This window comes from Periplaneta americana, chromosome 6, assembly GCF_040183065.1.
Source record: "Periplaneta americana isolate PAMFEO1 chromosome 6, P.americana_PAMFEO1_priV1, whole genome shotgun sequence".
Lineage (NCBI taxonomy): Eukaryota > Metazoa > Arthropoda > Insecta > Blattodea > Blattidae > Periplaneta > Periplaneta americana.
This window is the reverse complement of record NC_091122.1, coordinates 11226151-11241470: the sequence shown is the minus strand read 5'-3', so window position 1 is coordinate 11241470 and position 15320 is coordinate 11226151. Positions and strand designations below refer to the sequence as shown.

The window sequence follows — 15320 nt, the reverse complement described above, 5'->3', positions numbered from 1 at the left end:
ATTACAAATTAAAAATGAAAAAAAAAAACAAAAACAAAAAAAAAATAAAAAAGGAAGGAAGGAAAGGAGAGAAATCTTAAGGAAAATACAAAAGATGGAAGCGAAAAAAAAAAAAACAGAAAAACAGAAGGGAAAAAGAAAGAAATACAATTCGCTAGAGACAAAATCAAAAAGCGAGTAGGCCTAACATATGAAAGACTGAATATGGTGAATGTTAAAACAAAAGCATCCTGCTGGTTGCCATGCCGACATGCGAATTCCGTTTCCTTTTGAAACCAAGCAAGAATCACGTCGAGCGTGAGTTCATACTGGTGCCGAAAGCGACTGAATTCCTGAAAACTGGAGTTCGTGCCGTGTGCAACAATTAATTTGCGGGCTATTACATACTCAATTAGGTGTTACTTCACTGCAATTGTTGTACTGTTGCTTTCTCCTCCTGTCAGTGGTAGCCCTAACGAGATCACGCTCTACGAGTTGGGCTAAGAGCGAAATTACCCCGCGCATTGGAATGCGGCCTCTCAGATGGCATTTACGTGCATTGTTAGTAACAAATCAACATCATTGTGTGTCGTCTTTTGTCACAATAGCACCATCTATGTTAACTATATGCGGTTGCTAGGCTACTAATTCGTGCTAGTGCTATAGCTGACAAAAGAAAATCGCTACCAATTTTATTTTATAAGCATTATAAAGTGGGACGTATGAAAGGAAGGTCTTAATGTCTTGAAAGGTGTGTGGTTCGTTCCCTGTTACGGTGATTGAGGTATATACAGGGTGGTCCAAAGGAAAAAATAACTCTGAAAGAGTTTGATAACGATTTTTGTGCGAGATCGTGCGTATTTGCTTGATTTCCGCACAAAACCAATCCGCGGAAAGTCTAAAATTCCACATTCAGTATTCCCAACCTAACACACAGGACAATTTCCCTCTTCTTACCGCTTAAGTGACATATTGATTTTACTGCTTTAGGCTTTTAACATATTATTTTTAGAGACGTTCAATATAGTAATAATTATAAATTGGAAACTTACCACTGCAATTTCACCTAAATTGCACTGTTAATTATTGTTTTTAAATATTTGCAAAAATTAAGTAAACTCTACAACTACACTAAAGTTACTGCATTCGTGATGCAAGTAACATTAAGGAAGCCGTGAAAAAATCAACAAGATTCCAGACTCATCATAGACTGGGGGGAAAAAAAAGACAGACGTATATCACGGCCTGCTGGAGTATGGTAAATACAGAAAATATTTTAAAGCAACAATGTTGAAGAAAGATATTTTTGTTTTACAAATTTGCCGTCATTGAACAGAAACCAAGATTGAGATTTCATTGCAACTAATTAGAAATTCGTCTTTCAGGTATGTAATAAACGATCTTCGCACAAAATAATGTACGATACACGAACGGTATGTTTTCTTTCAATTCTCGGAAATTAAAAAAGCTCAACTACGTTTCGCTTTTTCTAACTTTTCTCGAACATGAAAACTTCAATATACCGCTCTTGTAACGCATATTACTATTACACAACGCAATGCGTATCTGTCGTTGGAATTCGTGGTTTTTGGCATTAGCGATAAATGATTTAGCATTTATCCATACATATGACGTTTAGTATTTTCATTCTCTACTATTTATAGATTGATAATTTAGTACTTTTGCAGTCCACCACTGTGGAGTAACGGTTAACACGTCTGACCGTGAAACAAGCGAGCACGGGTTCGAACCTGGTTGAGGTTTTTTCAAGGGTATTCACTCTTCCCATCAAGAACAAATACTGGTAACTTTCGGCGCTAGACCCTGGGCTCATTTCGCCGGCATTATCACCATCATAATATAGGGTAAAGGTTGGTAAATTGTGATGGTAATACAGACGTGGACAAATTATTAACAAAATTGACGATTGTTATGATAATTCTGTTTACAAAATTTGACTTTTCAATTTAGAGTACAGTTGACAATTTTGCATATTTCTATCATTACAATAGATAGAAATATGCAAAAATGTCAACTGTAGTTTAAGTTGAAGAGTCAAATTTTGTAAAAATATATAATAAAAATCTTCAGTTTTGCTAATAATTTGTAAATATGCAAAAATATCAAATGTAGTCCAAATTGAAGAGTCAAATTTTGTAAAAATATATAATAAAAATCTTCAGTTTTGGTAATAATTTGTAAATATGCAAAAATATCAAATGTAGTCCAAATTGAAGAGTCAAATTTTGTAAAAATATATAATAAAAATCTTCAGTTTTGCTAATAATTTGTAAATATGCAAAAATATCAAATGCAGTCCAAATTGAAGAGTCAAATTTTGTAAAAATATAAAATAAAAATCTTCAGTTTTGCTAATAATTTGTAAATATGCAAAAATATCAAATGTAGTCCAAATTGAAGAGTCACATTTTGTAAAAATATATAATAAAAATCTTCAGTTTTGGTAATAATTTGTAAATATGCAAAAATATCAAATGTAGTCCAAATTGAAGAGTCAAACTTCGTAAAAAAATATACAATACCAATCTTCAATTTTTCTAATAATTTCGAAATACGCAAAAATGTCAACTGTAGTCTAAGCTAAAAAATCATATTTTGTAGAAATATATAATAAAAATCTTCAATTTTGCTAGTAATTTGTCCACGTCTGTAATATTATGATAGTTTTTTTTTTGAGAATTTTTTTACAATTTTACTGAGCGAGAGGAAGATCGGTTTTTTGCGTCAACATAGTCAGGGAATGCAAATCTAGTCTTTCAGGTAAAGCTCCCTGTAAAGCAGATTTGTATAATTTCAAGGGAGAAATTGTTCCGGGTACGGGTATCGATCCCGGGACCTCTGGTCATTGTGTACGTTAACAGAAAACCACAATTCCAAGTCACACAGAGTTTGTGTGCACTCGATGTGGGTCTCTGGCGTTTCGTCAGCCCACGCGAGTTGTGTGGATATAAAGGGAAAAGTTGAGACGGTGTCGGGTGGAGTTCCCGGGTAGCTCAGTTGGTAAGAGCGCTGGTACGTTCAACCAGAGGTCCCGGGATCGATACCGGCCCCGGAACAATTTTTCCCTTGAAATTATTCGTAGTAAGGGAAACTTCATGGACAAGTTTCTGCACAAAACCGGCCCTTCTCTCAGTAAAATTGTAAAAAAATTCTCAAAAAGAAGTGTCATAATATTATTAGTATCACAATATTACCAACTTTTTACCCTAATTCAGACGCTGGATGACCACAGCAATCGATAAAACGTTGTAAAATAACCCACTAAAAAGAAAAGTAGTTTTGCATTTTAGACGAAAGGTGAAGTGAGGCTGAAAATGCGATATGTAATTGTTTTTGCGAAATAAATGAGAAATTGTGTAAAAAAAAAAGTAATAAAAAATTTCGTTCTAATACATTTGTGGTTTCCTGACGAGAACTCTGAAATCCACGGGCGCGGGTTCGATTCCCACTTGGGCTGATTATCTGGTTGGGGTTTTGCGAGGTTTTTCGCAACCGTAAGGCGAATGTCATGTAATCTATGGCGAATCCTCGGCCTCATCTCGCCGAATACCATCTTGCTATCACCAATCCCATTGAAACTAAAAAAATAATATAGTAGCTGATACAGCATCGTTAAATAACCAACTAAAAAAAAACTGAATATCAGTTGTCAAAAACAGTGCTGTGTAGAGAAGGGAACTCGTTTGATTTGCTGAAACTTCAAATTAATTTTTTGTCAAATATTTCAGTAAAATCTGTAAATTGATTAATACTGTTTGCTAGAGGAAGTATAATCACTTGAGGCTAAAAGGCGGTACCTGTGCCATACATTGTTTACGGTCTAGGACAGTCATGTCATTTGATGCCCACAGGAGCAAGCGCGCGCTTTTGAGCCCAGGAGAGCCTGAGCGCTTTACAGCGGAAAGGAAAGAGACAGACGAAAGAGGTGGTATATGCCGCTTGGTCGAGCTATATTCAGGGATGGCCAGCACTGATTCAATAGATAAAGGGAAGAGAACTTATTAAAACTGTATCCATGGTAATTTTTAGATTTGCCTGAGAAGTATAAGTGCATTATAAGAATGTAAGTTTTAATTTTAATGCTCATTTTTCACAAGTATGATTTTTTTATTCAAAAGGAATATTTTCTCAACTTTTCGTATAGAAAAGTGAAATTTTCAGTTATAGGCCTATTTATTTAGTAGCCTTACAGAATGTTTTCGTAAATCTAATATACCGTATATACGTATTACTGAAGATAGTGTATTGAAAATTTTGAAAATATTCGCATGGAAATTCTTTGTAAGGAAATGAATTAACAAAGCAACTACTGTTACATCATAAGCAAAAGATACGTGCCCATGTGTTGTAAAAATGTCAGCTCTATAGCTTCAGCAGATTTCGAGAAAATAATTTAATATTCTGATGATAGGAAGTTGCTCACAAATATCACCTTAAAAGCATAATGCGATAAGAGATTTGTTATGTAATATTAGTTACACTTAAAACAGATACAGTACCTAGGTAACTTTGCTTAGTACTGTAATATTGTTTTGATTAGTTTATTGATTACTTTTGTAAGGCTAAAGATACCATCAATATACTGTAAATTCCAACTTATCATGTCATACTCTATCTCTTTCTTTGGAATATCACTTTCTTTATGAATGATGTGTTTCATCCACTTAATACAGTATAATATTGTACTACTATGGAATTTAAGTGGATATTCCTTCTTAACTCTCTATTATGTTATTAAGATTTAAAACACAAGTGCAATATTAAGAAATCAGTGTTAGTACTTTTGTTTTACAGACAATATAGATCATATTAAACAGAAAGAAGCCATATAAAAATAACGACATAAAATTTCACGTTCCTTTTGAAGTTTGTGCACCACTGTTTTCTTAATCCAACAGATTGCTTATTCATATACACAACCCTTCCTCTTTCCATACTTAACGCTTGATGCCCGCGCACGACGTCAAGGTCAGAAAAATGCGCTTGCTTTGACATCACTGTTCTAGGATCTCATGGAAACCACGAAAAATCTAGATCGATTATGCGCCTTCGAGGATCGAACTGAGGTTATCATGAATGCTTATTCTAAAGACTGCTGGATTTAATTTTGCGTTGAGATTATTACATATTTCCTTACATTGTGGACTAGTTAAGGAATCAACCCAAGGACCACTGCATATTGTGTTGATGTGAGCGGAGATCGAAGGTTGGCTTGGCATGCACTTTTAATTGCGAAAGAGTTATTATGACTATGCGAGAAGTTGTATATTTTTTTATCGCGTCTGTTGCCACGACAACTGCAGTCCGCTCACGTGGCCACGGCCACCTGAAACAACAATTTCATAGCGCTGATTGCAAGAGCATTGAGATAGGATACCAGCAGTGGCTATTATGTACAAACACGGGCGTTCAGGCATACCCTGGCGCAGTATCCAACATTCCTACGTTAATATGATGACCTTCGACATATGATCACCATAATGAGGGTGGGATTTAAGTATTTGAGAGCCCTGGAGCGGCATACATACGGGAGACTCCAGAAACCTACATAAATTGAAGACATTATTACAAAAGCAGTCCTAGTCATTTTTAATGAAATTGAGTTAAGGACACATTTTCTATTATTTCTAATGTTTATAGACTCCAAAAATGATCAATATCAGGTGCAATAGCCACAAGAATAAATACCAGTTGTGCGGAAATAGCTGACATGTGTTGTTCTATTTATTTTTATTTTTTTCCCCTAAAAAATAGCAATTTTGGTAAGGGTTGATTTTATGATAATGTCTTCAATTACATCACAGGATACCTGAGAAATTGTAAAAATTAAGTGACTTTTTGATTTTACACAAATGTAACATTAACAAAGTTGGCTACATCAGTGTTGCCAACTCTGGTTTGCTATATTATCAATGAAAAACAAGTTCAGATAAAATTTATGCACATTTAAAGGACAAAACTAAAATTATTTCAGTAATTTAATATCATAATGCACTGATCTCTTAAATTGACTGAGCATATTGGGAATTAAATCAATGGCTTTCCCAAAACACACTATGAAATGTTTCTTTAAAAAAAAAAAAACATGTTTGTCTCAAAAAAGAAGCGAAAACGAGAAAAATTGTATTGTACTTTTTTGTTTGCAATGTATCAAAGAATTCATTCATTCATAGTGTTCAGCCCAAGGGTAGGTCTTTCACTGCAAACCCAGCATTCTCATTCTTTCCTATTTTCTTGCCTTCCTCTTAGTCTCCGCATATGATCCATATATCTTAACGTCGTCTATCATCTGATTTCTTCTATCCCGAACTCTTCTCAACCAGTGACCCTGTCAATTCCTTTTCCTCTTCCTGATCAGTTTCTGCATCATTCTTTCTTCACCCATTCTTTCCAACGCAGCTTCGTTTCTTATTCTGTCTGTCCACTTCACACTTTCCATTCTTCTCCATATCCACATTTCAAATTCTTCTAGTCGCTTTTCTTTACTTCGTCGTAATGTCCATGTTTCTGCCTCATACAATGCTACACTCCACACAAAGCACTTCACGAGTATCTTTCTTTTTCCAGGTGTCCGCAGAAGGTGCTCCTTTTTCTATTAAAAGCTAGCTTTGCCATTGCTATCCTCCTTTTGACTTCCTGGCAGCAGCTCATGTTACTGCTTATAGTACACCCCAAGTATTTGAAGCTGTCCACTTGCTCTACTGCCTCATTTAGAATTCGTAAGTTTACCTTCTTTACTTTTCTTCCTATGACCATGGTCTTCGTCTTGTTTGCATTTATCTTCATCCCATACTGCTCACAGCTGTCATTTAGCTCCAGTAGCATATCCCTTAGTATCATCTCCTCTTCTGCTAACAACGCCATGTCATCAGCAAATCTTATGCACTTTATTCTTCTTCCTCCTACTATCACTTCTCCTATGTTCTGAAAACAGTTCTAACCCCCTGAAATTTAAAAATGTTACTTATGGTCCACCCTGTATAAAGCAAGTATTGTCCATCTTAAAAACAACCTGATTGAATGTGGCCATTATTTTAACAGGAGAATCACAAATACGTTTTTCTCATCACAACAATATTACCATCACTCACAATAGGATCGCCACAACCGGTACAATATTATCACCAGATAATACTACAACCGTATCTCCAAATCACAGCTTTATCACCACCAACTCGAAAACCACATCATCATCAGATCACCACTACAACCATCATTATGAATACATCACCACAGTATCACCACATGAAATCATCACCAACGCCATCACATTTTCGCCATTCCATCGTAACCATTTCAGTCAATATCTGCACGCTACCTCGCGGCCACCAGGCAGGCGTTTAGACATTGTAAGCGTTTAGAAAGTGTTTGCTTCCATACCCAGTGGGAGCCGTGCGAATAAATTTCCTTAATGACCGGCCGTTTGGCTGGCTGCACCGATGGCAGTAAGCTTTAACCGCGGGAGAAATCAATCAGCAGACTAAACGGTTCTCGATTATCGATGAATTCGTGAAGAAACAAACGACTAGCGTACCCAGACGTTGATAGGCCTCGAGCGGATGATATGAGTTGTCTTTTGTTACTATGTCCATATTTCTTTTATTTTCCTTCCTAATCAGTTTTAGTCTTTCCCTTGTTCTTCATTTGTCATCGTTAGAACATGAATACTTTCTATTAAGAATATCTTGTTTTATTTTGATTTTATCAATAAAACTGCTTTCCTAATACAAGAGCTAACAAAATGTATCGGAAATTAAAATAGTTAGGGCTACCATAGTAACCATAGTCGTAGTGCTTTTTATAAAACAAATGAAATATTGCATAATAGTACATCATGCAACGAGCCTATAATGATATTAATTAAGACTCAAGTATGTTTGTTTACGAAACGAGCGCAAGCGAGTTTCATAATATTCATACGAGCGTCTTAATTACCATTATAGGCAAGTTTCATACGACTTTTTATGCTCGACCATATTTCTAACTTGAAATTATTCAGATGTATACATTTTATTTGTATCTGACAAGATCGGAAGAGCCACCGCCGTGGCTCAGTCGGTTAAGGCGCTTGGCTGCCGGTCTGAAGTTGCGCTCGGGCGCGGGTTCGATCCCCGCTTGGGCTGATTACCTGGTTGGGTTTTTTCCGAGGTTTTCCCCAACCGTAATGTGAATACAAGGTAATCTCTGGCGAATCCTCGGCCTCACCTCGCCAAATATCATCTCGCTATCACCAATCTCATCGACGCTAAATAACCTAGTAGTTGATACAGCGTCGTTAAATACCTGAAAAAAAAAGATCGGAAGTGACCTTGTTCTAGGTCGTGAATTGTGAGATGTGCGCAGACGCGAAAGTATTGATTTTTTCCGAGGAACAATAATGTCATTGACCTTGTGTAATCCCGTTAAACTTGATATAACCTTGATTATTGAATTCGACATTGAAAAACGAGATGACAAATTGAATTTATTTGAATATTATTTACAATTAACGCTAATTATTATAGTGACAGAACATAACCTTCTGCGACAGTATTGAATTTCCAGCCTCCGTGACTTTTCGCTAATTGTCTTTCGATTGCATATCCGAGAATAATCGATATTTGCGGTTTTATAACGATACAAAGCTGAGTTGTCATTGGCTGAACACCTGTACTTTAATGTATAATTACTACATGTCGGCATGGTCGAGCATAAAAAATTTTATACTCTTCCAGATGCTATTAAAACTGTAGGTTTTAATTTTAAATTGCTGCCCATGACGCCATAACTGAAACAACAATAGTCGCAAAAATATATTGTTTCCGTAAAAACATTCGTTCTTAAATACAAGGTTTCGCGAGTCTCAGCTTTTTTTTTTTTTTTTTTTTTTTTTTTTTTTTTTTTTTTTTTTTTTTTTTTTCCGAAATCCGCTCGTTGAATTTTAATTGCAGTTATTCGTTACTTAAAAAAAAACCTGTATAAACTTACACATGTTTTATTATTTTAAAAATTTTATTCTCATGCCCATTCTCGCCCACCCCTCGTTTCTGTTTCGTTTTAGCTTCTAGTGAATTTATTGATGTTCTCGTTTTATACAAATTCGGAATTTGTGTCTCTCGCTTTTTATTTCAAGGTTTACTTATTATTATTTTTTTTATAAATTGTTAGCGCGTTTGGAGAGGACCACATATAAAGTAATAAAAAATCTAAACAAACCAAAGATATAAAAAAATAACAGTAATTAAGGGGCAGATAGGTGAAAATTAATCATTTATGATCAAAAATCAAATGTTTTATTTTTCTGAGAAAAAAATAACTTATGCTTTAAAAAATGTATTCCCAAAGTTTCAGTCACTTACGCCGTCTGCAACCGGTCGTAAATCAGCTATTTTTAAATGACTGCGCCTTAAATGCCTCGTGCATGAAAATTTTAAAATGTCATTTTCCACACTTTTTTTTTTCAAAGATTACATATTACAAAAATGCTAAAACTTCCACAGAAACTGTATACTAGAAGGCTGATTTTTTATGCATGCTCATGAAAGCATTAATTCTGTGCATCCATTTTTCTCTACTCCTTAAACTATATTGCTCACAAAATTTTTTAAATTGAGTTGTGTGCTAAAGTACTTGGAATTTTATAAACCTCATTACGTAATATTTTTTAAAACGCAAAGTAATAACAGCACTGATCTGCAAATGCCCATTTTACTTAACATACAATATTGGATAAAAATAAAATAGAAAACAGACTTGAATGTGAAAATTTGGAAACGTTTTAGGCTTTTTTTTTAATCATACTTTTTTTTTTTTTTAATTTCAAAAACATTATTCCTGAATTAGCTTATCCAAACACTAGGGAACAAATTTTCCCTAATTGCTTTACATATAGAAAAGAAGAGTAAATTTAATTTTTAAATTTTTAGCTTTCATATTTCCTAAAATTCAATTTTCACCTGCCTCTCCCGTTAAGGTATGTATTAACGTTTGAAATGGCGTTTTTTTGACTAAAATTTTCTTTGTAATAATGTTAGCTGCAAAATCCTAGTACAGAGCATTGTACGCATAAACAGCAATATCTCAGTGAAAGAAATTTCAAAATTGAATAATTTTTAGAAAATATATGGCATTTTGAAGAAATAGAATAATTTTAAATTAATTATTTTTTTTAAGGAATCAAAAAGTGAAATTGAAGTTTCTGATATATGGTTATGTTAGTCTATTTTCATATGTTGTCTGATAAATATCTTAAAAAGGTTGGTTAAAAAATGTAGATTTTCCTCCAAAACGTTAATACGTACCCTAAAGAAAATAGAAATTACTGCCATTATGTGTTACAATATTCTTCGCTTTCTGCAGATCTTACCGAGATAATCAGAAGATATTTCTAAGCGTGTGTGTAGCTCCTAGAATAACTCAGGTTCTGTTGCTGGGAAGAAACCTCAATGAGTCCACGAACAATTGAAGAGATATATTAAACTCGTTGGTTACCATGGTGATATTTCGGGTACATAAACAAATGAATTTCGAGATTGAATGCATCATTGAAGTCTCAGTGAATAAAAACAAGTGAACCTCGTAGTTAAAAGCGTTGGTTGCCATAGTGAAATCGGAATGAATTTACGAACAATTGAAATGCGATGTTAATCGCAGTTGTGGTGCATGCAAATCAGTGCTTCGTTGAAATACAGTTTGAGTGGACCAGAAGTTGTATCGGAATGGGGTGCCATTGAGTCCGCGCGATGTTTGAGAGTTGCCATCCCAGTTCGGACCCCGAAGGGGGTTCTGGCGGGCCTCGATGCGCGGACGTCGCGGAGAAGCTGGCGCAGCTCTTCGGCTGGCGGCAGACGTACAAGGTGGAGAAGCTCCAGAGGTCGCTGGCAGACTCGGTGGCTCGCAGGAACCTCCAGCAGATGCAGAACCGCCTCCAGGAACCTCCCAAGAAGGTGAGTTCATCGGTTACGAAACGTTAGATCAGGGGGCAAAGCAGCTATCCTCGGAGATCCGGGGTTGCCTTACATTGCCTCTGTACACAAATTTCAATATCGCAGTTTCGTACAGGGCCGATAGATTTTTAAGATTTGGGTGCTGTAACTTAGCTGACGACATTTGTCGAAGAACTGAGAAGGTCACATGACTGGTAATTATCTGTACGAAATTTATTCTTCGGCGATAATGACGTTCTCGATATTTACATTTCCGTATATATAGCAGCATCAGATCTAATTAAATAGTGAATTTCGCAGTTTCCTCATTTAGTTTAAACCTATTTCCATAGCAACGCCAAATTTTACCAAACTGTGAATCTCATCACTTCTTGAAATAGAATATTTTCATTTGAACATCTGATTTCAATGAACTACGAACGTCTTAACTTGCTATTTATATTTTTTTCATAGTAACGTCAAAAGTCATTGAACTGTGATCTTCATAACTTCTTGAAATTGTCTTTTATTTCCATAGTAACGTCAAAAGTCATTGAACTGTGATCTTCATAACTTCTTGAAATTGTCTTTTATTTCCATAGTAACGTCAAAAGTCATTGAACTGTGATCTTCATAACTTCTTGAAATTGTCTTTTATTTCCATAGTAACGTCAAAAGTCATTGAACTGTGATCTTCATAACTTCTTGAAATTGTCTTTTATTTCCATAGTAACGTCAAAAGTCATTGAACTGTGATCTTCATAACTTCTTGAAATTGTCTTTTATTTCCATAGCAACGTCAAAAGTCATTGAACTGTGATCTTCATAATTTCTTGAAATTGTCTTTTATTTCCATAGCAACGTCAAAAATCATTGAACTGTGATCTTCATAACTTCTTGAAATTGTATTTTATTTCCATAGCAACGTCAAAAATCATTGAACTGTGATCTTCATAACTTCTTGAAATTGTCTTTTATTTCCATAGCAACGTCAAAAATCATTGAACTGTGATCTTCATAACTTCTTGAAATTGTCTTTTATTTCCATAGTAACGTCAAAAGTCATTGAACTGTGATCTTCATAACTTCTTGAAATTGTCTTTTATTTCCATAGTAACGTCAAAAGTCATTGAACTGTGATCTTCATAACTTCTTGAAATTGTCTTTTATTTCCATAGCAACGTCAAAAGTCATTGAACTGTGATCTTCATAATTTCTTGAAATTGTCTTTTATTTCCATAGCAACGTCAAAAATCATTGAACTGTGATCTTCATAACTTCTTGAAATTGTCTTTTATTTCCATAGCAACGTCAAAAATCATTGAACTGTGATCTTCATAACTTCTTGAAATTGTCTTTTATTTCCATAGCAACGTCAAAAATCATTGAACTGTGATCTTCATAACTTCTCGAAATTGTCTTTTATTTCCATAGCAACGTCAAAAATCATTGAACTGTGATCTTCATAACTTCTTGAAATTGTATTTTATTTCCATAGCAACGTCAAAAGTCATTGAACTGTGATCTTCATAATTTCTTGAAATTGTCTTTTATTTCCATAGCAACGTCAAAAATCATTGAACTGTGATCTTCATAACTTCTCGAAATTGTCTTTTATTTCCATAGCAACGTCAAAAATCATTGAACTGTGATCTTCATAACTTCTTGAAATTGTATTTTATTTCCATAGCAACGTCAAAAGTCATTGAACTGTGATCTTCGTAACTTCTTGAAGTGTCTTTTATTTCCATAGCAACGTCAAAAGTCATTGAACTGTGATCTTCATAACTTCTTGAAATAATTTCTTGCTTTCCTAGCAATGTCAGATCTCATTAAATTGTGAATCTCTTAATTTTTTTTAGATTTAGATGTCCTTACCAACATAAGATCTCATTAAACGGCGAATCTCATTAAATTTGCGAGATATGAATGATTTCCATAACAGTGTCAGGTCTCATAACTTCTTGAGATAGAATATTTTCATTTGATCGTCAGATCTCATTGACCTACGAACGCATTTATATTATTTCCGTAGCACCGTCGAAAGTCATTGAAATGTGATCTTCATAACTCCTTAAAATTACTTTTGATTTCCCTAGCAACGTCAGATCTCATTAAATTGTGAATCTCGTAACTTCTTTTAGATTTAGATGTTGTCCTTATCAACATAAGATCTCTTTAAACGGCGAATCTCGTAACTTTGTGATTTTCATAACAGTGTCAGATCTCATTAAACTGTGAATCTCGTAACTTCTTGAGATAGAATATTTTCGTTTGAACGTCAGATCTCATTGAACTACGAACGCATTTATATTATTTCCATAGCAACGTCAAAAGTCATTGAAATATGATCTTCATAATTTCTTGAAATTATTTTTTATTTCCCTATCAACGTCAGATCTCATTAAAATGGTGAATCTCGTAACTTTTTTATCTTTAGATGTTGTCCTTATCAACAAAAGATCTCATTAAACGGCGAATCTCATTAACTTTGTGAGATTTAATTAATTAATTTATTTATTATTTAGCTAATAATTGTAACATAAAATGTGAAATATACAGAAAAACTTTAGCTCGCCCCTGAAAGAGTAGAACTCGTGCTCAGGGGCGGATTCCTGAATTGAAATTAATAATTTTACAATACAATTATAATTAATAATTACACAATACAATTTGCAATTATAGTATATAAATTTAAATTTACAATTTTTCAAAAATTTAAATTTTGATTTCCATATTAGCGTCGGGTCTCATTAAACTGTGAATCTCATAACTTCTTGAGATAGAATATTTTCGTTTGAACGTCAGATCTCATTGAACTGCCAACGTCACAATTTGCGATTTATATTATTCCCATAGCAACGTCAACAGTCACTGAACTGTAATCTTCATAATTTCTTGAAATTATTTTTCATTTCCCTAGCAACGTCATATCTCTTTAAATTGTGAATCTCATAACTTTTCTAGATTTAGATGTTGTCCTTACCAGCATAAGATCTCATTAAACGGCGAATCTCGTAATTTTTTTAAATTTAAACGATCCCCATATTATCGGTGTTAGGTCTCATTAAACTGTGAATCTCATAACTTCATGAGATAGAGAGTATTTTCAGATCAACATTAGATCTCATTAAATAACGCTTAATGTACAGCTTGTAATGTACAATTTGATCTGCGCATAACTTTTTATTTAATGCAACTTCTAATCTGGAGGATGGAGCAATGGAAGAATGATTAAATGACGTAATCCGTACTCCGCACAGATCTCATAGAATGTTTCATAATCTCTGATCTCCCAGTCAATTGGTCCACCACACACAGTTAACATATGGTGCACCGCATTCCACGTGTGAATGCGGATAGAACGTTTTCATTCCCAAGTCCAGCTTTCCGTGTCTGGCTAGCTTGCACGTAAACCTTGAAGGCGATAGTGGGTAAACACGCTCGCGGTACATGTCGCCACAGATAACGATTGAGGTTATGTTCCTTTTCGGTACACACGTCAAACTGATATGCGGCCAAACAATTCGAGTTAAAATGAAATATAAACCGTACTAGACAGTAATGTTACTCGGAAAGGTCAAGACTATCATCAGTTATGTTAATTTATCTCTCCTGTTCGGGAGCGATAAGTTACCGTGGAAACAAGAAAACAAAAGAAAGCGATATACGTCGCATTTTATAACCGGCAATAGCCTAAACTGCTTGCATACGATCAAATTTTCTTGTGAAGTATTGAATTGGAAGAAATAGTAATATGCGTTACAAGAGCGGTATGTTGAAGTCTTCATGTTCGAGGAAAAGTTTGAAAAAAGCGAAACGTAGTTGAGCTTTTTTAATTTCCGAGAATTGAAAGAAAACATACCGCTCGTGTATCGTACATTATTCTGTGCGAAGATCGTTTATTACATACCTGAAATAGGAATTTCTAATTAGTTGCAATGAAATCTCCATCTTGGTTTCTGTTCAATGACGGCAAATTTGCAAAATAAAAATATCTATCTTCAACATTGTTGCTTTAAAATATTTTCTGTGTTTACTATACTCCAGCAGGCCGTGATATACGTCTGTTCCCCCCCCCCCCCCCAGTCTATGATGAGTCTGGAATCTTGTTGATTTTTTCACAGCTTCCTTAATGTTACTTGCATCACGAATGCAGTAACTTTAGTGGAGTTGTAAAGTTTACTTAATTTTTGCAAATATTTAAAAACAATAATTAACATTGCAATTTAGGTGAAATTGCAGTGGTAAGTTTCCAATTTATAATTATTACTATATTGAACGTCTCTAAAAATAATATGTTAAAAGCCTAAAGCAGTAAAATCAATATGTCACTTAAGCAGTAAAAAGAGGGAAATTGTTAGGTTGGGAATACTGAATGTGGAATTTTAGACTTTCCGCGGATTGGTTTTGTGC

General features: G+C 34.5%; 1 protein-coding gene across 10 annotated transcripts in view; it reads left to right on the top strand.

Moving 5' to 3' along the window:
- LOC138700988 (partitioning defective 3 homolog) overlaps window positions 1–15320 on the top strand; it is a 467315-nt gene that overhangs the window by 251346 nt on the left and 200649 nt on the right. For 9 of the 10 annotated variants that reach the window (XM_069827458.1, XM_069827457.1, XM_069827456.1 and 6 more), the window contains exon 2: window positions 10339–10925. The exons of the other annotated variant lie outside the window; for it this stretch is intronic. In XM_069827458.1, coding sequence (XP_069683559.1) covers window positions 10722–10925 — 204 coding nt within the window. In that variant the 5' untranslated portion in view covers window positions 10339–10721. The remainder of the gene's footprint in view (window positions 1–10338; window positions 10926–15320) is intronic. 10 annotated transcript variants of the gene reach the window in all.